Source organism: Cyanistes caeruleus, chromosome 3, assembly GCF_971803275.1.
Source record: "Cyanistes caeruleus chromosome 3, bCyaCae1.hap1.1, whole genome shotgun sequence".
NCBI lineage: Eukaryota > Metazoa > Chordata > Aves > Passeriformes > Paridae > Cyanistes > Cyanistes caeruleus.
Window position 1 is genome coordinate 20,800,552 of NC_141703.1, and position 24,677 is coordinate 20,825,228.

A 24,677-nucleotide genomic window follows, 5' to 3' on the forward strand; every position below is an offset into this window, starting at 1 on the left:
GATATCTACAAGCTCTCTCAGCACTTGTAGGTGCATCCTGTCAGGGTCCCTGGACTTACTCATGTCCAGTTTATTTTTATGTTCACTGATCTGATCCTCTTCTGACAGGGCTATATCCTTCTTGCTTCAACCTTCCTCCCGCTCTTTGGAAATGGCATTCCTGAAGGCTGGTCATGATAATAAGGTCTGGGGCAAAGACAACATTCAGTTTAATCAAGCTCCCTGTCTCATTAGGCAATGACCCAGTATTTCCCTTAGTCTTACGTTTGTCTCCCATGTACTTACAGAAACCTTTCTTGCTCTTGAAATCTCTGTGAAGATTCAATTCATTTGAGCTTTAGCTTGATCTCTGGATTCTCAGTGTTTCTGTATTCTTCCAATTTACTGTCCCTTTCTTCCACCCTCTGTATGCTTCCATTCTAAGTATTGCTAGGATCTCCTTGTTCATCCACAGAATTCTCCTGGTATTTCTGCCTTCCCTTCTGCTCATTGGGATGGCTTTTGAGCTTGGTGAAGGTGATCCTTAAATATTAAATTACTTTCTTGAGTCTCTTTTGCCTCCAAAACCTTATATCATAGGATTCTTCCAAACAGATAATTGAAGAGGGCCAAGTCTGCTCTGCTAAAGTCCTGCATTTTGAACTCAGTTTTCCTCTGCTCCCTCCTCTCAGGATTTTGAACTCAAGTTGTCTGCCACCAAGACTGCCCTTGACCTTCACATCCCAATGAGCCCCTCCATGTTGGTATGAAGTCCAGCAGATCACTTGTTCTTGTTGTCTCCTCTGTCTCTCAGAGGAGGAAGCTATCGACAACACTCTCCAGGCACCTGGATTGCTTATGGCTTGCTGTTGTCCCTCCAACTAACAGTGGAGTGATTGAAGCCACTCGTGAGGACCAGGGCCTGAGAACTTGGGCTTCTGTCTGTTTGTACAGGGCCTCATCCACTTGCTTTTTGTAGTGAGGTGGTCTATGGCAGACACCCACTATAATACCACCTTCACCTGTCTTTTCTTTAATCCTAACCCTTATGTGCTCCTCTGTCTTCTCATCTGTCCCCAGACTGAGCTCCACACACTCCAACTTCCCTCTCACCTAATGGGCAATCATCCATCAAATCACCCCTCCTCACCCTGTCCTTCATAAAAGACATCTGTTCTTCCACTGCAACCCTTCAGTCATGGGAGCCATCCTGCCACGTCTCCACGATCCTGACAGGATCACGGCCCTGCAGCTGGATCCCTGACTCACTGCCTTTACTCCCCATACAGCTTCCACTAGCACACAGGCACTTTGGAGAGGCACCCCGGCATGCTGAGTCCCTGAAGAGGGTTTGGGAGATTATGTTGTACCCAGAGTTACAATCATTTTTGATATAATGCAGTTAAAGCTAAAAACAACGAAGTAAAAAATGGCACATTAAGATGATTTAATACAATAAACTAAATTCATGAGCTAGAATACAGTGGTTTATATGAAAGCACACAAATATTTTAACATTAACAATATATATTTTTTTTTTTTTTTTGCCTGAAATTAGAACCTGATGTTGGCATTTCCCTACAGAGTAAGAAGCAATTCTTTAAGATGAAGCTATCTTAATTCAGAATCGATTAAATCCAACTCATTAACCGGAACCAAACCGACACAATGCCCGGTGGCTCTCGCCTCGCTATGCCAGCATGTGGCGCTGTCTCCTGTGAAAAAACAGCCCCTGGTTTGCAAAAAACCTCATTTTTACATTGTCAGACTCTCCTGAAGCACAGGCAGAAAAATAATGCGGGTATTTTTAGCACAAAAATAATACTCTGCATTCGCAAGAATTTTTTAGCACTAATTCTACTACTTCTAATACAAAAACACTATTTACTGTCATTTGTTGACAAAAAAAGAGTGAGCAAAACTCACTCTTATTAAAGTATCCGTATGTCTATTTATCTGATTAAAGACCATAATTATATTTACAGGTTGGTTGAAATAATTTATTTCCAATTTTCTTTATTCAGTAGCCAAATTACCAACATCTTTAAAATGAGTATATTTACAAACTTGCATATCTACTCTTTTGGTGTAACAGGTACTTAGTCCACAGTGGGTTTTAATTACCTACTAAATTCTTGAGCTACCAAGCCTGTTTGATAATCTCCACATAGGGGAAGGACCTGTGTGAGTACAGTTTTACTGGAAGTGAACAGCCAGTCTTTTGTGTGCTAACCAAGTCAGCCTTACTGAGAAGGAATTTAGTGGCTACACTGATGATCTCTGTCACCATGAACTTTCAAACAAAAGAAACTGAGTAAACTGTGTATTCACTGACTTTTTAATCATTAAGGGCTTTATGCCCTTTGCTACCAGACTTTATGAAACAAAAGAAACACGATTCATACCCTTTTACTTGAAGCTGGAGTTTATAATACATGACATAAAAGGCATTAGTACTAACATGGAGGGGATATATCGACTGAATTTTCTGCCTTTTCTAGATTTGTATCTGATTTGCACAAAGGTATATATTTTTTCAGGCAGCTCTTATTATCTATGGTAAAAGTTCAATGCATTCAGAGTACCTGTAAATACTATGAATCAGCAAAGCAATTTTCTTTCCATGACTAAAGGCAAAAAGTTGCAAAAGTTTTAGTCAAGGCTTAAGAAAAACTATTTAAAAGATTGTCAGCTAAAAACTAGGAAGTGCTGAAATTAAAACTGGGGCCTGAATGGGTCAGCACTATTTGTCATAATATTGCTAAGACTGGATTTATTTCTGTGTTGTCCTGTCATGTGATGTTTTTACTTTGTAAATATGATGTTGGATGAGACAAAGTAAGCAGTTCTCTAGTGGTGAGATATCAGTCAGAATTAGGAAAAGCATTTGTGAACCCCTTATGATCTCTGCTCACTACAAGAGGAAAGGTAACCATTACAGCTGCAAAAATGAGGAAGGCTTCAAGAGGTGTAGCTGAGATGGTCTTCCCTGATTAACCAGGGCATTTCCAAAATCGCTGGCAGAGTAGGTAAACAGTGCAAACAGCAGGGCAGGATGTGCAGGTGACCTCACCTCTTGGCAGCTGCGCTCCCTCAAGCATCCAGGGGCACAAACTCTCATGTCCATTTGGTAACACTGGCAGGACTGGCTCTGGCCTTCTGGCTCTTCTCAAGCGAAGATTTCTGACAGCTGACAGGAGAGACCATAAGCTGCAATGTAACATCTAAACTAAGCTGTGCCTTGCTTTTTGTTATATTTGTATTTTAGCAATACTTGTGACAAGAACTCTTTTTTTTTAATTTGTGCCCTAATTTTGTGGTAAGAGTAAAACTATCATTAGAATCTAATGATAGAATTTAACAAGTGATTTCTTAGTCGGGATGTAGCAGACCTTTTTATACTTTGAATTTCTGATATATAAGGTCATGAAAGGTGTATGCATATAGACTGCTGAGAATAACATTGGGGAATATGTTTTTATTTCACATTTGTATATATAAGAACATTCATAGAAGAATTATAGCCAAATAAAATTAGTACCAGACAGAATGGTTGAAGATCTTGCTGACTTTTATGAGATTTTAGGCAACTTTCCTAGATGTGGAGGTGAATACTCACCTTAGACTAGAGCTTGTTCCAGTAAAGATGACTCCTGAAGTCTTTTCAGTATGGAGTTTGATAATCACACTAAAGTACTACTTATAGTAGTAACTGACCTAGTGTTAACTTCTGAAATGGCCCTAAAAGTTACTTATTTCAGTTCATACAACCGTGGGATTTTCAGGTTCAGGAGAATCAATACATCGGCTCCCGTGAGAAATGATCCACTTGTTCTTTCTAGCAGCACATACTTGCGACGGGAGGAGTCCGTGCAGCGCGCACAGGGAGAGGAATGCGGGAGGCAACCTCTGTGCTACATACTGCGGCACACTACGGCCCGGCAACTGACAGCAAGAGGGAATGATGTAAGGCTGATATTTACTCTATGGGGGCGATTTTACAGCTCGAGGTGCTGTTTTAATCTTTGCAGCTATTTCACAGAGCTATTTGGACTAACGATTTGTAGGTTTTAATTTTTAAATAACTCTTCCGAGGAGGATGTATGTGTTTCACCTTGGGACAAGCGCTCATCGCAGTGTTTCTCTGTAAGAACCACCGAGTTTCCAAAAGTGATTTCCCTGCGTTCTTGCTTCCCTGTCCTTTTTTAAAACCTGATTTTTAAAAGAATAAATAAGAGACTGAACCGGGGTGCCCAGACTGGCGCCCAGCCGCCCCCACGCAGGCCGGCTGTGTGTCGGGAGGGCTCGGCGGCCGGCCCGCGCCCCGCAGGTGGCGGCGTGCGGGGGCTGGCGCTGCCCGCGCCGCCCCGACCTGCCCGCGGGCACGGGCCCGCCCGCCGCCGCCGGCGCTCGGCGCAGCCAATGGCGCGGCCGCTGCCAGCATCGGCCCGCCCGCAGCCGGCGGGGGAGGGCTGTGGGCCGGGGCGGGCGGGAGGGAGGACGGGGGTGAGGGGAGTTGAATGATTGAACTTTCTTGTGTAGTTTCTGCGGCGCGGAGGTGTCCGTCCCCGGCGCAGCCCGGCACCAGCCCGCCGAGCGGGAGCGAGCTTAGCCCGGCGCCTGCAGCCCCCCGCGCCGCCCGGCCGCCCCTCTGCCCTCCTCTCCCGCAGAGCGATGGTGCCGAGGGCGCCCGGCGTGTCCCTCGCCCTGCTCCTCTGGGTGACGGCCGCCTGCGGCAGCCCCGACGGGTCGGGGGCCGCCGCCGCCGCCCGAAGGCAGGAGGAGGCTTTCGCCACCGCCAGATGCACCTCCAGGTGCCTGAGCCTCCAGATCACCCGCATCTCCGCCTTCTTCAAGCATTTCCAGGTAGGGGCACGGCACGGCGCAGGGAGCCCCTCTGCCGCCGTCCGGAGAGCGGGTGTCCCCGGGCTGGGGGCGGAAAGGACGGCCGGGGCCGGGGCGCCTCTCGGCGAACTTGGGGGCCCGCGCTCCCAGGGGATGGCCGGCACCTGGAGGCGCCGGACAGGTGGGCACGGCCCCGCGGCAGCGCCGAGCTCCGTCGGTGCCTGTGGGTGCCGGCTGGGCTCCCCGCCTGGCGGCTCGTGGGGCTCCTGGCACGCTCTGCCCCGGCTTCTCACAGGTGCCCGCCGCTCCCGGCCCTTGCCTCCGGTGGTATCCGAGGCGGCGGGGCGGGCGCGCCACGGGGCTCCCGGGCCGGCGGTGCGCTCGTCCTGCCGGGCGACGGGCGGTGCGGCGGCGATCCCGCGGGCTCCGCCTGCCTGCGCCCGTGCGCCAGGCCGCCCGCAGGTGGTTCGCTTCCCCAGCCCGGTGGGAAAGTTCGAGCCTGTTTTTAAGAGCGATAATCGTGAACGTGTAATACTTGGTTCTGACCTCCTGGAAGGTGAGGGTGAGGGTAACGCTTTTTCTTTTTTGTTTTTCTGATCTGGGACAGAGAGGCACATCTCTGGCTAACGGGAGTGGATAAATAGGGACAAAGTGGGGAGAAATAGAGTTGAAGTGGCGGGGCTTAAAATGAAAGCTGGAAGCAGTGAGGGGTTAGTGCAAGAGCAGCGGGTGTCTGCTCGTCGTTTTCCCTCTTCTAGTTACACACGCACCTTTTCCTTTCCCCACCTGCTCTCCACTGCGCAAATATTAAACGTAGCCGAATTCATCCAAATGATGGAAACCCTTCCGAGCTGCAGGCCGTTCTCCCTGCCCAGAGCCGCTCTGGGGAAGGGCCGGCCGGCTCGGTGCGAAGGGAGCCAGCTCTGCCCTTCGGGGTGGCACATCGCCGGCATCGCGCCGCTCGCTCCGCCCGGCCTTGCCGCTCGGTGAGAAACCGGGAGCGCCCGGCTGCAGCTGCGTTCGGGGCAAAGGTGTAGGCACCAAAGGCAGGTCTCAGAGGTATTTAAGGATTTAAAAGGAACAAAAAAAAAAAAAAAGAAAAAAAAAAAAGGTGAGCTGGGTGTGTGCGTTGTAAGGGGAGCAGGAAGTTGGTTGGGTGCCTGTAACCGGGTTTGGGTTGAGGAAACCGGGCTTGCGACCCCAGACGGGGCGAGAAGGGGCTGCCCTGCCCTGCCCTGGCCGCTGCTCCGCGGGGCTCGGCCGGGGGCGGTGGAGCGCTCGCTGTCAGCGTGGCCCGGCATCACGGGATGGCCTGAAAGGAGGATACCCATTAATATGGTTCATTATCCCAGAGAGCGGTTAGTATTTTTATTGCGTTGTCAAGCGGTTGTAACTTACTTGTTTTACAGTTTCAGTGGCTAAAGAGGCAGTTTAGATCAAGCCAATTCATACTGAAAGGCGCTTTTTTTATTTTTCTTTTTTTGTGTGTTTTCTTGGCAAGATTTCTTTTTCAGTGTAAAACTGCTGACAATGCACTGTGCTAACAATCGTGATTACATTTTAATTAGCTATAGCGAAATAAGTAGGGAATTACTCAGGACTTGATAACTGTCTGTTTTTTGTATTCAGTTGAAAATCTCAGAGTTTTAACCCCAACCAGCTAAAGCACATGGTAATTTATCTAAATTACTCGGGATTAAACTCCTGTTAGACATGAAACGACTGTAATGTTGGGAAGATAAAGTGCTCTCGTTTATAAAAGTTAAATTCTCCATTGTCTTGTAACGAGAAAAAGGAGGAGTTTTAAAGTACATCAAGCATCCAGTGTTCTCACAGGAGACTGATAAGACAGTGTGGACAGTAGGATGTGCAGATTTGGCCAGATTGTTCCATGCGGGCTAAAGGATATGATGTTCCTTCCATTTCTTCTAGCCATTACCCTCTCCTTTTCATCTCAACTGGTAGCAATTTCTGGAGTTCTTTTCATTTCAGATGCCCACTTATCTTGTAATCTGATTCAGCCTTTGAAGCAAACTAAACACCAGCTCTTCCCAGTCAGAGCAGGAGGGAACTCTAGTGTCTCCCAGTTAGGCAAGAATTGAAAGAAGACTGACCCACTCATTTCTCAGCCCTGCTTTAGGTACAGCCTCACTGGTGGGGGTTAGAGAGACAGCAGCTAGATGCTTTGCAAGAGATGATGTCCCCAAAACTTCACAGAGACTTAATTTCACATAGTTTATGGTACTAAAGTCGCATTACTAACACCTTTATAAAGAGACTGAGGTAGTATGAACAGAAGTCTGGGTTAATTCTACACCTTCTGGCTCTTGTTTGAATGGCAACGAATATTTTTCCAACTTCCAAATGGTCACAAGGGATCTTAATTCATTTCCCCTTCTCACAGAGCATTTTCACCCATTTTTCTTTACTGTCCTTAATTTTAAAAATTTCAAGACAGGTATTCTTTCTAAAAACCTTTTTGTTAATGTACGCTTGGGAAGCATTTCTAAGCCTATTTTAAATGTACATTGTTAGTAGGAAATTATTTTAACTAGAGCATAGGACAAATAATAGATTTTTTTTTTTTTTTCCATTGAGACTATTGATGTGGGCTAGAAGAATCAGTCACCTAAATCAAAAAACTTTGATCTTCAGAATGCTTGTTGAAGGGGCATGGATGCCTCCTTATTCCTCTAAAATCCCCATGGCCGAGGGAGTTTTCCAGTTCTGGTGGTGTTGGGAGGTTCCATGTAGAGGTTATACCAAAGGATGCATGAGGTCATTAAGAGAGTTATGCACTGCATGGGTCTTACACACAATGAAATGTGTGTGTTTTGTATCTATGGCCTATCTCTAGGCCATGAACTTGCACAGAGAGCATGGTAGCACAAAGTCCTTTCATCATAAACAATCAAACAAAAAAAGGTAAGCAGAAGGGGTTGTAGTGAATTCTCCTTTTACATAAAATCTTACTAATTACATGCTCATCCACAGCAGAGAATTATGTTTAATCTCTAAATGAAAGGACTTTAACATATCTCTTCTATCTTACTGGAATGTGTTCACTAGTGGGCTTTAGCTTGCTGTGAAACTTTGCAGATGAGAGAAACCGTTTTTATCCCAACTGTGTAACTTAGGCCCCTGGACAGCACTGAATGAAGCCTGTGACCAGAGGGAATAAGGGAAAGAGAACTCATCTCTCTAGCCTTATGTTCAGAGTACTTATTTTAAGCCATTTTGGGTGTTGACACTAGAGTTTTACTATTACTGTTGCAAAACGTATATGAGAGAGTAATTGGAGCATTCACTGGAACATGCTCCTGGGTCACTGCCTTGATAAAGCAGAGTTCCTAGTGCTGTCCTCCTTTTTTTGACAAAATTGTCTCTAAAACACCTGAACAGGGGAGGATGGCAAGAGTGTTCTTCCAGTAAGCAAGAACTTGACCATCAAATGGTCTGCTTAGGAGGAGAAGGTATAGATTTAAACCTTAAAGTCTATATTATAATCAGTGTTGTGTGCATTTGGCTGTCATCTAAAAGAGCATGCCTGGATGTTAGTATGGTGCCCTTATAAAATGAGAAGGGAAATTCCTCCTCTAGTTTGAAATGAAAGGAAGGACTAAGGTGTCTGGCTCCATAAGAAACACCAAGACTGTGAACCCTGTGTGGAAAAGGCATACTATTTTAGGGACAGAAGTTGTACAGTGATGTCATCAGACATATTCTTTCCTTCAGCATTTTCTTATTAAGGCAGTTTCTGTCACAGTGTTTTAGTTGCTCTCCAGGAGAAAGGTACAAATTTTAATTTGATGTATTCAAAGTTTGTTTGTGAATCTAGTTATATAGTAATTTAGGATGGTAGGTAAAGCCCTCATGAAGACAAGGTCAGTTACTGCACAAATTTTTGTTTACTTGAAAAAGATATGGATATAAACAGGGACCTTATACAGCCAGCTGGACAAGAGGCCTGAATCCTCAGATTAGTTTTGCTAGGGCTTTTCTGCATAACCTGCCTGTTTTAGTGGAGTGAGACTAAATTCCTTGCATTGCTGTGTGTGGGTATAGCCTTTCCCATTTGTAATATTAGTTGTGGATGAACTCCTTTAATTTTGGGGAAGCAGGCATGGCAGTGACCTTTAATGTTTTGTTTTCAACTTGAGTGAAAAAATTTGAATTTTAATCTCTATTGCCAGTTATCTGAACCATGTTTTAAAATTGGCATGATCAAAATTTTCTTTGTGGATAAGAGTTTGAACATCACTGTAACTACTTACGCTAAAAATGTTATGGAGAGCAAACTGTTTACTTTGACCTGTGAATTTGTTGATCTTTGTTTTAGCTGGTATCTGTTATAGACCTCTCAAGCTCAAGTGTCTTCCTGTCTAATATATGCAACTTGATAGTTTACTTAAGACAGAGGAGTGGTCAGTCTTGTTTCCTGGGTCAAAAGCTGAGAGGCTGGTAGAACATGCACTAAGAATTTGGGGTAGCTGCCAGTAAAATTACCTTCTTTGTGGTGTGGAGTCACTGGAAAAGTTATAGCCATATGCTCACAGAGTAACAGTGGCTGAGGCTGAACAGCACCTCCTGGCAACTTGTTCTAGTGTTTAACCATCCACATAGTAATAAAAAAGGAGTTTTCTCATGTTCAGATGAAGTTTCCCATGTTTCAGATTCGACCATCACCTCTTGTTCTGTTTCTGGGCTTCACTGAGAAGAATCTGGCTTCATTTTCTTTACTCTCTCCCATCAGGTACTTAAAAATGTTGATGAGAACCCTTAAAGGCTTTTCTATTCCAGACTAAACATTCCCAGTTCTTTTAGCTTCTTATGTGAGGGATATTCTATCCCTTTTCTGGGCTTCCTCCACTAAGTCCATCTCTTTCCATGTAATGGGGAGCCCAAAACTTGGCCTGGCACTCCAGGTGTGGAGGAGTGACTAGAGCAGAGAACAGAATTGGCTACATTTTAAAGATGTAATGCCTGCTAAATATTGTTACTCGCTTCTAAATTCATTTTCACGATTTAGATTTTCTTACATGAGTTTATATATGACCATTTATGATTGTCAATGTTTTAAAACCAAAATGCTGATGCTAAATCAAGTTTTTTCCATCTTTTTAGACATTGGTGATCTCACTATAGTTTTAAACATTTTTGAGGGGGTACTCTTCAGTAGTAAATTGAAATTTAGCAAATGCATTTCTTTATTTATCAGGGGGAAGTCCAGATACTTGGAGATGGCTTGAACAGGCTTATGAGAGATTGTTTAAACTCTTTAAAATGGGCAGTGGTTAGAAATATACAGGCAACACCATGGATGACCTTGGTCACATAGGGATTCTGTGTTCATGTTGACTTATTTGCAAAGTGGATGAATTGTAGTTGAAAATTTTGGTACAGCATAGACATCCCTCAAGTGGTAAGCCAATTTTGTGATATATGGAAGGAAATTAGAGAGAAATTTCCTTTTGTAAATGTGATTTAGTGTAAATCTAATAGTAATATACTATGATTTAGTACTTAGGAATTAGTACTAAGTTAGATGAGCCAAGGCTAACTCAAAATTGTTTTTGAAAGTATGGAAAAATATTGTTTTAAGCTAATAGAGCCATATGTTGCATAATGTTTAGTAGCTGTAAAAGGGAACAGCAAAGCCCTAAAAGTTTGTTATATTGAATGACTGATAACTATATGGTGGTAGGAGGTTGTTTTTACTGTTGTAGAAGCACTGTTGCCTTTCAGGACAACTGAAGTTTTTGAAGAAAAACAGGCAATTCTTTTAAGTAAGTAATAAAAGGTTCTCAGATTTTATATATGCAAGCAAATAATGTGCAAGTGATTACCTCTAGATAAGCAATACCAGATTTCACCTACAAGTCAGGAAGCTGGCTGTCTACATGCCAGCACATCTGCCTTCAAATTGCCTGTAACTCTAAAGTGACTGCACCTGCAATAATCCGCACTGAGTCCCAGCTGGGAAAGTGGTGGCCAGCCTGAAATTTTAGGGTGCATGTGTCTCTCTGTGCTCTGCTGTAGAGACACTGGAAGTCATGAAGAAACCATTTATTGTAACTGTCTCAAATAATTCTGAACCTATAAATTGTTTTTCATTAAATCTTTTGGAAAATCTATGGGGTACTTTTGTAATGAGGTATGGTAGATATGTAGTGTGTTATTCCCAGAATGTTTCAGTGCCAATGGACAGGCTTCCCAAGCACTGAGTTTGCTTAGTTCTCTTGGGACATGTTCACAACCTTTTGCAAATGTGAAGATGTGTGCCATCTGCTTTTGTTGCCGTTTCAGTACTCATCTCCTTTCCAAAAATAGCCCTTGTGTTAAATAATTCTGACTTTCAGATGTCTTGTAAAGCACACTGCTGTTAATTGATTTCCACAGACAAATGGTAGCATTTGTCATTGCTTTGTTTTTCTCAAAACTTGTTAAAAGTTCCAATCATCCTCCTGTTTTTAATGTTCATATGGCTTATGATCTGGATTATTATTCTGGCATTTGGTGTGCTCTTATTATCAAGATCTGCAGTCATGAGAAGGTGCACAGATCTAACAGAATCTTAGGTAAAACCTATGAGAATGAAAGGTTTGTTTTGAATAACCATGGTTGCATCTAGTGAAAACAGCTGTGTTGTTCACCATATTGTGTAACTGAGCTATAGTTAGTCTTTGCTGTTGTAACCTGGTCTGGAATGAGCCTCCCTGATTTCAGTGGGAGTTATATTAACTTTCTCATAACCAGATTCAAATATCTTTGGCCTCACTGAGTGCTTGCAGAGTAGATAGGAGTGCAGGGGTTTACGCATTCTGGTCATTGTTTTCTAGTAGTTTAGATGACTCCGGACTTGGGATCTTAAACTTGCCCACTGATTTCCTAAATTAAAATACTTGTCTGAGTCTAAAGTGTAAGTTTAAATGCAAATCAAAGGAACTGTATGAAAATGTAAGTGAATGGTGAACAATTGTATTGAACGAGTTGCCAAGATATTTTTCTCATATTACTTGTGTATTCTTACATATCAAGAGAAAAATTTCATTATAGTTGTGTTCATAAAATTAAAATCGGTGTTAATTTGGTAAATGTGCTGGATACCAGGTACAATTAACCCAACAGGAATTACTAACAGGTTTTAAAGCAGACATTTTATGTATAGAAAATATTGGCAAAGAATAGTTTAAATGTCACAGTCATATTGGTGAGGGGGAGGAGATGCTGCTTTTGAAAGGCATTAGAAAACTTCTGAAGAAAAACACTGTTCTAAAATGTAAATCTTTTTTCCATTTGAAGACATAGACACTTAATACAGAGCAAAAGGTTTTTCAGATGGGCAGTGTTCACATTAAAACTATTATTAAAGCATTATTTGTTGTCTGAATGTGGATTGTTTCTGAGTGCTAGTTGTCTAGTGCTGTGAACTTAATTTAAATGTATTTGATTTAGTAAGTGTTGTATAAGAAAAAAAAAACCCAAAACATTGCACTTCTGAGACAGCTTGAAAAGCAGAGTGATTTTCCAGATGCTTGTCGCTTGTCATTTTGTAAAGGGCATCTTCTTAAGATAGAGTGCTGAATTAGTGTTTGCCTATAGAGACTGTTATTCACAAACTGACCTACATCTCCACTAGCCATTCTACGAGAATTTTGCTCTCTCTGACTAGCTGGGTTGGGGTACACAGCCAACTTTTGTAAACAGAAAGTACTGTAATTTAGCATCCATATTTTTAAAGATTGAAAATAGGAATAATGACCGAGTATCTGGAGCATCCCACAGAAGACAGACACATCTGTATTGATATTTAGTAGCCGGTGCCTAGCAAATGTAAACCTTGCACTAAAAAAGCACTTGCCTAGGAGTTTACACCATGAATCTTCATTTTTTGATCTTTCCCACAGCTGAGCCTTGTAAGACTTTATACTTCAAAAACCTTTCAAGTCCATGAAAAGCCTTCTGTTGATTTCGGCTGGATCAGGTCCATGTATGAACACTAGGTCCATGTAGTCAACAAAGTAGAGTGCTGTGAGCTTGGTGTCCCAACTCCAGTTGTATCCGTTTTTCAGTCTTTTAATAACCAAGAGGTCACAGGACACAGAGATTGAGAGCTGGGGGTGTTGAAAGGTAAGTGGACCCTTTAAACTTGAAAGTAGAGTACTGTTCCTTTCATCTCTGATTGAAAAGAATCACAGTCTTTCCATCCACTGAAAAGAATATCAGATATTTCCAGTTTTGGGGAACAACCCCAGTCTAGAGTTTTAATTTAATTTCTGCTATCTTTTGTGAATAACATTTTTACCAATGTGTCTATCTAGACTGTCAAAGAGATATGACATCAAATTCATGTACATACACATGTAATTACATTCCTTTAAAAAAGAAGAGACTTGTCTCAAGCTTGCAACAGGACGTGACTCCCCTGGTAAGCAGCTGAGGTTGCTGAGGAACACATGCCTTCAGAACTTGCAGCAGAAGCAAGACGAGGGATGGAGTTTCAGAATGGAGAAAGGTGGAGATGGGTAAACTCTAGCAGGCTTGCAATGCTGGAAGGAGAAATTCTGTGAGAGTAGAGGGCACTGTAAAATTTCCTGTGACACAATTAATTGAAATTAAGGAATTATGGAAACAGAGAACAGATGTAATGGGTCTGTAGGACGAGGTGTTTGTAGCTGTTTCTTGAGAATATTTTTTATTTCTGTTCTTTCTCAGCTGCTTGAAGTTTTACATGGTTTTAAAAATGTAATTTTTCTTGTTTGTAATACAGTAAAAATGTTTTGAAAATCCTTTAGTCTTCATTGAAGAGGTCAGTTACAGGAAAGGCTATGAAAATTCACAACAAAATTCTAGCTGACATTACATATATATATATATATAGCTTTCATATCAGAACTTAGACTGTTTCCACTGTAATTCCTCAAGTGGTCATAGCTGAAACTGCAAACCTGGCCAAGGTAGTGAAGCCTGTTCTTTCTGCCTGTGAGGGCTGCAATCTAGCTGTCATGGATCCTGTAATAAGATGAGGGATATTTGCTTCAGAGCAAATGTCTTCTGTCCAGACAGTCAGAAATTGAGGCTGATGGTGAAGATTGGATGAGAATAATGTACTCATTTAGTCTAGTGCAAACATAGTTCAACTTTCCTTGCTATTCTTATGAGAATTTAGAAGCATAGTTCTGTTTTTCTTTTTTTAATGGATTACTCTTTAGGGAAGTTATCTTCACAGTAATTTATATTTTTAAAAAAAAGAAAAGTGGTCTCAGTTCATGTACATGAGTGTGATTTCTCAGCTAGTGATTTAGGACATGAGCATAGGGCAATACATCATTTGTATTTAACTGATCATGCTTTTTAATGCTAATGACTGGAACATTCCAGTCAGGCCTCAGGGCATTTTTGGACTAGACACTACAAATTCATTTTTTGAGCTCAGTGCTATAAGACTTTGGGTTTCCTTTGAATTCAGCACATGGTTGAACAGATATGTGAAGCAGCAAATAGTGAGGAAGGGGTGATAACGATGTATTGTTATGATGATGATGTCCTAATACAGTGGCTATTTGTCATTCTCTTCCCCAGAATTTGTATACCTATATATAAACTATTTCAACAGTGTGGCTTTTTTTTTTTTTCGATTAGATGATGGTTGTAGCTCCTTTGATAGCAATAAAATCATGTTAATGTGTAACTACAACTAGGCAATAATGAATCACACCACTATCTGCCCCCATTTTAATTAGTTACAAAGAGTGTATAATATGTTGACATTTGATTTGTACCTAACAATTTTGGGAAGGGAACTGGAACTAAAAGAGCTGGAGGCTTTCTTCTGTTTTGAAATTTCCTTCTTTGCGGCTGTGAACTGGGATCAAGAATTAGCCAGACATTGGTCAGTCTGGATATGCAGTAGGTAGAAGAAACATTTGGGATTAGATAAACTGACACAGAGAGCTACAAATAATCCAATTAATGAAGAGTGTGTCACTTCATATAGTACTTAGTAGCAGCTATGGGACATGTTTGTCAGGATAGATAAAGAAAGAAGATGTAGATTTTTACGGCTAGGAGCTTATTGCTGGATTTTTTTCTTTGAGTTAAAAAGTTGAATACACAATGTGAAAGACAGTAGGCTTTTGGTAAATTTCATGGGTTTTCTGTCCAGTGGTTCCTCACTGACCAAGTGGAATAGAAATGTACACATGCAGTATATTAGTTGATATTTTACAAGATTTGGTTTATTCATAGATTCACCCCCATGTGTTTGAGCACTGGAAATCATCGAAGCCCAAATTCTCAATGGCAATTAATGTGGAACAGCAAACGATTATTTCAAGTCTTCTTCCTGTCTTTAAGACTGTCCTTATGCAGAAAAAAAGAGCAGCAGTGTGAACTAGACTTGAAAGTTAAACTTAACCTCAGCTGTTTTCCAAATTGTAGAAAAGTAAACATTTACAGTTTATTAAAGGATGTATTGGCAGCCTTTGTTTTGTAATAGAAAACATGACTCAGTTTTAAAGACTGAAGAACTTTGCAAATGAATGTAGGGTACGCTTACATTGTTTTCTTTAACTGAAGATCTTTCAGATCTCTGACTGGTACTCATTGATTCTTCCCTTTATATAATTAATAGCTTAAGACAGGATTTTTCTGGAGTTTTTGTTTCTGGCCTGAGTCTAATATCCTTAAGACTTGATAGTAATATATCCAATGGCTTCAATGGACATAAGACCAAGCCAGTGAAAATATATTAAAAATACCTATTTAGAGTTTATAGATAAAAACAAGAAAGTTCTCAGTATGCTGTTTAAAAGTGATTAATGTGAATTTGTTAAGTACTATGTTATTGCATTATGACATCTTTCTTTTCAATTCAGGGTGGCAGTAAATAACAATGCCATTAGGACAAAGTATAACTGAATTGCCAGTTATATGCTAGGTGCGCCTTTAAATATTTTTAGAAGAGATTCTTTCAGATGACAAGGGAAGGTAGAAGCAATTTAATGTAACCAGAGCTAAATACCACTAAAGACAGTAAACAAATATTTTTTTAAAAGATGAGATACTGCCCAGTTTCTGATTGTTACTCCATGTATCCAGGTGCCCTCAGGGATTCCAGAGTATCCCTGTAAGTTTCATCAACAGGCATGGCTTGTTCTCTTAATAATAGGAGCAGATGTCAATTTTGGGTACCTCTAAGATGCTTCGTCATACCTAGTAGATCCATCTGGTATAGATCGAGCCTCAGTTAACTTGTTCTCACCCATGAACTTCCCACTGAGACAGTTAATTGAGCAGAGCTCCTCAGTCCAGTGAAAAAGAAACTTGAATATTATCAATCCACTTGTAGTAGCAGAACCCCCTTCACTGTCTTTCTTAATTGCTTTACACTGGTGAGAAGGCTAGTAAAGTGGAAGGAAACTTTATAATTGGGACTGAATTCCTGATACCTCCAGTATCAGAGACTTTCCAAAAAGGGAACAACTGAAATATTCTGTCAGTCAGAAGGTGATTTAAGAAAGAGAAACAGAATCTTAATATAAAATGCCTGCTGATAGTACAAGTTATTGACAACTGGTATTAACTGCAGTTGTCCCTATTGTATGAGCTTAAGGATATATATTACAATAGTTTTCTTTTGTGGCTGTTGATTTAGATTAAAGATATAAAAGCAAGTGCTAGGCTTCATAACTGGTGTGATCCTTGCAGTGAATTCTGTGAAATTCCATATCCAACTGTTTACATTAACTGGAGGTTTTAAGATGCTGTGGCTTGGGTAGGGACTTAGACTGTGCTTTGACATCTCTCATGTTACAAGCCTTTCAGTAACTTCAATGCAAATTAACCTGATTTAATTTTAAACTCTTTCACCTGGTGCCAGAAACGTCTGAAACATGATGGACCTGTCAGCAAATGATTGTTCTGCATAACAGCTACATCTCTGGTAACCATATGTGTTAATGACAAATGCTTCAGTCCTGCCTTGAAGAGAGATTTATTTTCCTTTTATGGTATGTCTTCATTAGTTAGTTATAAGACTGCATTCTAAAAACCTGGCATATGAAGTGCTTTTATGTTTGTGGAAATTTTATGGCAATGTGATGAAGCAGCATAAATCTTCCACTGAATATTGTCACTGAAGAAAGATCATGTTAATATTCCTGTACCTTGAATTATATGAGAAGTTTCAGTATATTGTTGTCAATAGAATTTAATGTTGATTTTTTTTATCTCTCTCATCTGTCCTTTCACAGTCTTGGGTTGCTTGCAAGGTGGTCTGGAACACTGGACTGCAGCAATTGTCCCATGGAATATACGTTTCTTGTAGCACACAGTTCTTAAACTGGAAAAAGCCCCTAAGAAAACAGCAAGAACCTATTGTAACTTACATTAAAAGGCTGTTTCTCTCAGGAACATACTGTCAGCGCTGCAGGGCCAAAGGGTCCCAGCTGGGATCAGGTTAGCAGATGTGTTAAATTTCAAGTGGAAAGGGAAAGGCTCACCCTCCCTTCAGTGTGCTCCTTCCCTTAATGCCTGCTTTTCATCCATTGTCAACACAATGTCATCACAACTTCTGCTGTTGTGGGAGCTATTGCTATTCCTTCAAACAGGATAGGAGTAAGAATGTGGTCTGCACACAAGCACCAACAGGGTTTACAGGTTTGGGAGCTGGGACAAGACAGCAGCACTGACTGATCCAGAGAGAGCATCATGACTTCCTCTGCTTGTGTGACACTTAGGAGAAGGACATTCAGTAAGCGATGTGATGTATAGTATCTGAGCTAATGCTACTGGCATCTACTAGTCTTTATGACAGGCTTAATTGGCAGCCCTGTGTGCTGGCCTTGTGCAGAAGTGAGAGGTGGGTTGGAAAGGGACCGGCCAAGGACCAAAAAAATAGACACCATGGAGAGAAGAGTGTTAACCTGGTATGATTTTTGTTGATTTGTGCTTTAGGGATGAAACAATAAATTGTGGGCTTCTTCAACTGCACCCATTACATCCTTTCTGTCTCTCTGCTACATCTACAGTGAAGGCAGATGTATGGAAAGAATAATAGTTAAAATATATCAGGGAAATAAGACTTCTTTCTGAAATGCTGCTTTAACTGTTGTGGTGAAAGACTTTTTTGTGTGTGTGGTTTCTAACAATATTGTGTTGGTTTTGGTTCAGATTGCAGATAGGCTATTCTATTAAGTCCAAGGGTCATTTTTATTTGAAAAATTCTCTAATTCCTGAATGGCCGCAATACTTTTGCAAATGTTTCTAGGAAATTCCTGGTCTGGCGAGGTACACTTCACTCACTGAGACAGGTCTTCTGTGGAAAATGGAAAAAAACCCAACCCTTAGACTGTTTACACAACTATTGTACCTCCAGGGACTATGTTAATTTTTGTGTTTTAATTTTGAGAGCTTTGCTATGCACTTTAATAATTCCTCCAAAATATGATTTTTTATAAAAAATGTTACAAATATTAATTGGTCTCTGGAGCTACCAAAGAATAATTACGGTCAAATTTTGAATTGCATATTTCATCTGTTATTTGTGCTAAATTTTACTGCTGAGATTATAATTTACTACATGCTTTGAAAATATTAAAAGGTAGTGAAGCACAGTATTCATATTGGCAATAATGTTTATTGAGCTTATTGCCCTTAAAGAGGAAAAGTTTTATAGTAATGCATCAAGACAATAGGAATAAGGAGATACTTACCATAAATATTTTGAGAAAGGTGATGCATGGAATTAATATTTTCATTTGTTTTTCTTTAAAAGGGAAATAAAAATATATGCATCCATCAGCTTGTGGGGATATGACTGCTACTGTGGCTTGAAATACTTAGTATCTTGTAAACTAGTAACACATGCAGAAAATGCATTTCTGAAATTTACCATGTGAATTTCTTCAATTATACTGGAAATAAATGGTATGTTAACCTCAAGAACATGAGCATATAATTTGATGGTACCTGACTGAATCATAGCACGTGGCTGCTGAAGAGCTGCTAAGTTTGAAGGACAGGTGTATCCATACTCTTGCCAAAGTTACAAGTGTAGTATATAATGATGTCCCTCTCATACCAGCCAGAACAGAATAGGAGAAAATGCACTGAAACATCACGTGGCCAGTATGTAGTACAGTGCAATGCATTTAGCGGTTTTTTTAAAACAAAATTACTCCGTGACAATGCAACATGCATGGACTATTCCATGTTTGTGTAGTTTATGGTTAGACTATTTATAATGGACATTTTAGTTGATATAAAAATGCATGGTTGCTGTTCTTTGTGTGTGTGTGTGGTAAGTTTCTTAAGGTTTTGGGACAACAGAACCTTTAAGCATTTTGCAAGTCCAGAAAGGAACGCTGCCCTGACTGGCCCTGAGGCAGTGTGGCTTTTGAGGAAAATGTAGTCTAATAGGAAGCACTGAATTACTATTCTTGTGTGTTTGGGAGATGTTAGAAATGTCTGATGTGCAGCTACACATTAGTATTTTAATGTGGATCAGAATTTGCTTTGGGAATGAGTCTCTCAAGTATCATGATCGCCTTTTCTTTCACATCATGGACCAATCTGAGAGTTCCTGCAATGGTCTTCTTCTGGATTAACATAACTGGGAGAGATAATCCAGGGGGATCTAATGTGCTTTAGCAACTAATGGGCACTGTGTCCATGGCACAAAACAAAAAGGGGAAAGTTGAAATGTGTAGTGCATACATCAAGCCCATCAAGACCAGGTGTTTTGCTCAATAAGTGCATTTCTGTGATTCACATGACTTCCTAGGGAGTTTGTAGCTGATTCTGGAACGTGCTCTTGGTAGGCAGTGGGGGAAAATGCAGCCTGTGATAAACAAACCACGTCACATGTAGGGAGTCACCCAATTAACCAGTAATCTTATAATTATACAGAATAGTAATATGGACTATAGTTCACAGTTTTAAAATCAAATCAGCATTCAAAGAATTCAACATTTATATTATATTTTGCATAAGTAAGCATTACATTTTTAGAATGTGTTTTGTTCTTTTTGATGTTAATTTCCCAAGGCTATACTTCTGTCACATCCTTAAACCAGCATATACTTTTATTATCTCATTATTTCATATGTATAGCAAATCTAGTGTATGACACAACAGAAGAGGTGCATTAGCATTTTGAAAGGGTGGGGATTTTGAAATAGACCTTACAAACAAGTAGTTGAAAAGCTATCTTTTGTTTCCCATACTAATGCTATTAGACTAGTTTCTGTTCACTTCAACTGGATTACTTAATCCAAAAATGTGTCTGAAATTTGGCCCAAATATACTTTGAGATTCAATATGTAACTTTAATATCTTCAAGTTAGTGTCAGTGTATTTAAATTCCTCCTGTTGCATGGGGAAGTGAAGTGTATTTCATCTGGATTCTTTTAGAGATTGGTAAAAACTTCTGCTAAATAGAATAAGACCTCAGTTGAGATCAGTCTTAGAAGTGGTAAGAGTGAAGACTGTGAAACCACAAGAAGGCAGTCATAACTCACAAGTGTGTGGAGACACAAGGATTCCTGTGGCTCATTTGTTTTTACAGCTTGCGTTTATCTAGTAGTTTTTCTGTGCATTTGAGAAGACAGTGTTCTAAAAAGAGGAAAAGTATCCCATAGTTAGAGATGCAAATTTAATCAAGGCAATACATAGTCTATTTTCAAAACTACTGATCTTTTGCTGTTTCATTGGTAATGGCCTTTGGATTTTGATGATTGTCTTTCTAGGAACTTATTAATGATGACAGCCAGGGAACAAATAGTGTTGTGTCTCATGATTTAGGTGATTTTACTTCTTTTTTTTTCTTTTTCTGTTTTTGGTGTATGTGAAGTTGTGGCTTTTAATGTTTCCATCTGTAACAGCAATAAAGGTTGACTTCATATGAAATATTTAGGAAATGTCAACTCAAAATTTAGGTCAATATAGTTCTATTTGCAGTCATTCATCTACAGGAGGACCCACCATATCATTGTGATAGGAGTTAGCACGTTACAGATAATGGCAATGTCAGCATAAATCCAAAAGACTTAGACTTTCTAAAAATTATTTGTGACATTCATTTTCTGGTGTTAAATCCAGATATTTAAAATTAGATGGCAGTGTGAGCCACACTGTGACCCATAATAATTCAATTTTGGTTTGTATTTGCAAACTGCAGTTACGTCACAGAATGAATTTCTTGGCTGATCAGTTTTATAAGTATTTCTTACATTCAGTCATCTCTTTAACTTAATTGCTTTGGGTTAACCAGTAACCAGCATTGACTTTTCTATGGTTTAAACATCTCTGCTGTAAAAATGGCTTCCTCTAAGGGGGTTGTACATTTGATTTAGTTGTGAGGAATCACAGTGGTTAGTTACAGTAACAGAATAACTTCAGATGTTTGTTCCAAAATGTGTTGGTTCCCTCAGCTTCTTTTTTCAGGATACTGTTGCTTAGTGTGGTTTATTTATGTATGTATGTATCTATTTATTTATTTTAATTTTTGAAGAGTTGTATGTTATGACAGAGGAAATATATTAACATATATTAACATATTATGCTTAATGTTGAATTTCTACATGTGTTTATATAACACAGTCATAAAGTTATCTGATGGTAATATCTTAAACAGTGTGACTAATATGTGCTGTTTGATCTACCTTTTCTCACATTAGAGTTCTATGCAGTATTTTTTTATTGCTGTTTTTGTTTTGTTCTGGTAGGTTTTATATGTTTTTTGTTTTCTCTTATTTGGCATGGGGTGGGCAGAGCTGGTAACAGGGTCATCAACAGCCTCAGGCATGGCAAAAGATGACCCAGGGTCAGGGAATGCCAGGGGCAGCTGTGGGATGGGTGTGTTTGTGGTGTGCTGGGAGAGCTGGCTGAAGGTTAGGGCTCAAAAGGTTTTAGTGAATGGCACCACATCTGGCTGGTGTCTGGTTATCACTGGTGTTCCTCAGGGTTCAGTTCTAGAGCTGTTTCTGTTCTGTACATTTATTTATCAGTGCTCTGGAGGCAGCAGGTGAATGCACCATTAGTACAAGTTTGCTGATGATACCAAATTGGGAGGTGCTAGTGACTCTTGAGGGATGAGAGGCCTTGCATAGGGATATAGATAGGTTAGAGCATTGGGCAGTGTTTAATGGGATGCAATTTAACAGTTAAAAAATGTTGGATTCTGCATAATTCTGGGCACAAGTATAAATTGGCAGAGGAGAAGCTGAAGAGCAGCCCTGAAGAAGAAGATCTGGGGTGATAGTCAGCATCAGGCTGAGTAGGAATCTGCAGGATGCCAAGCAGCCAAGAAGGCAAATCACATCCTGGAGTGCATCAAACACATCACCACCAGCTGCTCAAAATGGTGATTATCCCACTACCCAGCATTGCTGTGGCCTCACCTGGAGTGCTGTGGGCAGTTCTGGGCTCCATTATTTTATAAGGATGTGAAAATCCTTGAATGCACCCAGAGGAGGGTAATAAAACTGGTTATAGGGCTGGAAGACACGTCCTGAGAAGAGTGGCTGAGGACTTTGGGCTTGTCTAGTTTGGAGAGGAGGAGGCTGAAGGGTGACATACTTGCTCTCTATCTGGAAAGGGGAAGTGGAGAGGAAGGTGCTGATCTCTTCTTGGGATCTGCTAGCAGGACATATGGGAATGGCTCAAAGCTACACAGTAACATTCAATTTATCATTTATTAATGCTTACTTTTTTCAGCTTCATTTTTGATTAGAACCATTATAAGGCAACAGAAGTCCCTCACTAAGGAAATATTTCCGTAATATGGAATGTACAGTGAAATTAGAAACTATATAAAAAGCAAAATGTACTCACTTCAGTTGTTTGCATTTCCTTCCTTTCTTTCCTGAACGAAGCCAAGGAACCAGAATATTACTGTTATTTTGTTGTATTTTATGTGTACTGTTGTTCTTGTATCCATGGCTTCTCCTCCAGTGGATGGTCTTCAAACTTGACATGCACTGGACAAGCATGTGGTAGAAAAAAATGCTCAAAATATATTTACCTAAGTTGTTCTTGAAAAGAGCCAGTCTTGTTTTTGAGGTGGACGTTGCTATTGAACTTCATAACTTTCTCCTTCGCAACCTTCAGCTCCATGTTTCTCCTGTTCATTTTTAGAGTAGTTTTGTTTCACTGGGCAGGTTTTAGTTGTCACTCCAGCCTGTTGCTGAGTCGTCTCAAAGTGCATAAGGGCTTAAATTTGCTGTAGTTTGGTGAAAGACTTTCCGGGCAGGTGTTGATAGTATTGTATAACAGGGTATCCTCTTTTCGTTTTCCTGCTTTATTTTCAAAAAAAAAAAAAAAAAAAAAAAAAAAAAAAGTTCCATTTATTTATATGCAAAATACCCGAGCCCAGGAGAGGTGGTACTGTGGTTCCCCTGCCCATACATTTACTAAAAGTTTATGTTTAGTCTTGACAGAAAGGCTTTGTTGGTTTTTATATCTCTCCCCACTAACTGTACAGACTTTTCTGAAATTCATTCCTAATTGCATACCTTTGTATTTGGGAACTGGGAAGCCTAGCTTGAACTTGTTGATTCTGTTTTGCACCTTAGTTCCACATTTCAGAGCTGGACCTGGGGACGCACAGCACTGACATAGATAAGTCCCTGCATTAATTTGTGTCATAATGAGCATGCAGTCAGGAAATGCATGTCAAACACAAATTATATTTTACTGTTACTTTCAATTTCATGGTGCTGAGGTTTTTGAAAGGGTAAGGAAAATGTATATTGAGAGCCTCTCTTTAAATTCATCATTGCAACAGTTATTGATTTGTCTACTCAAATGTTCTGTTTTACTTCAGTGGGTACTGTTATTTGAAAGGTTTATTTCTATGCTTTTTGAAAGAATCAGTTAGGTCGTCAGGAGAGGCCACTTCTGAGAGACAGTGGTTTCACACAAATGTGGATTGAAGATTGGGCAGGGGAGAAGAGACTTCCAAAACTGATAATGGGTATAGAGCTACTGTCGTAGCAGATTAAGTGGCTAGTTAGTTTCCATAGCTCATCTCTGGCATTTCAAAAGAAGGGTTGAATCTCCTAACATAATTATGGACAGAGATGCAAATTAAGTCATTTTATACTGGCTTTTTTAGCCATGGCTCCAATTAGAGACCAGTTTGTACTTGCTTGTGAATGTTATTAACTTTTTTTCCATGAGGCCTACTGTAGATAGAAGATTGATTTTTCTTGCTTCTCTGCACATGTTTTTTTCCTTACAGGAGATGCTGCACAACTTTTCTTTTTTCAAGGCACAGAATATTGATGTTTGTCTTAACTGTTTAGAACCAAAGGCATTTGTAGTTTACCAGAGGAAAGCAAGTGTGCACAAATACTTGCTGAAATGAATCTTGTAATGTGAGCTTGTAATCCTGTGAGTCTCGTAATATTTATCTATTGCTTTGTTTTAGGTTTTTTCCCCCCTTCTGTTTTTGCTTTTGTAAGCTCTTTTTCTTGTATATTTCTTGTCAAAGAGCCCTGGTCTTTGAAGGTCTGATTCTTGAAGTTTGTCTACTGTTTGTTTCCTTCCTGGCAGATTGCAAGTGTGGGGCTCAGGTGGTGACCTGAGTTCCTCTAATCTAATTCTAATTTCTAATCTGATTTCTCCTGTATGCTGTTGGAGACTGCTTTAGTTTCCTCTGCCTGATAGCTTTCATATGATGTGTCAGGCCTGGGAAGATGGGATACTTGGAATTTGCCCTGTTGAGTGCAGTTTGCTCTCCTCAATATGCAGATTAAGATGCTTCAAGGTTACCCTGAAGATACACTGTACAAGGCTTATAAGTGGGTAGGAACAGTGGTATTTAACTTTTCCTTGAGGCCGTTTCTGCA

The 24,677-nt window shown here is 40.3% G+C and overlaps 1 protein-coding gene across 1 annotated transcript in view; it reads left to right on the forward strand.

Annotated features, from left to right (window-relative positions):
* The first annotated feature begins 4,435 nt into the window (after nt 1-4,435).
* ANOS1 (anosmin 1) overlaps nt 4,436-24,677 on the forward strand; it is a 129,567-nt gene continuing 109,325 nt past the window's right edge. Inside the window, exon 1 of the mRNA XM_086880145.1 lies at nt 4,436-4,845. Within this exon, the coding sequence (XP_086736271.1) occupies nt 4,654-4,845 (192 nt within the window). The 5' untranslated portion in view covers nt 4,436-4,653. The remainder of the gene's footprint in view (nt 4,846-24,677) is intronic.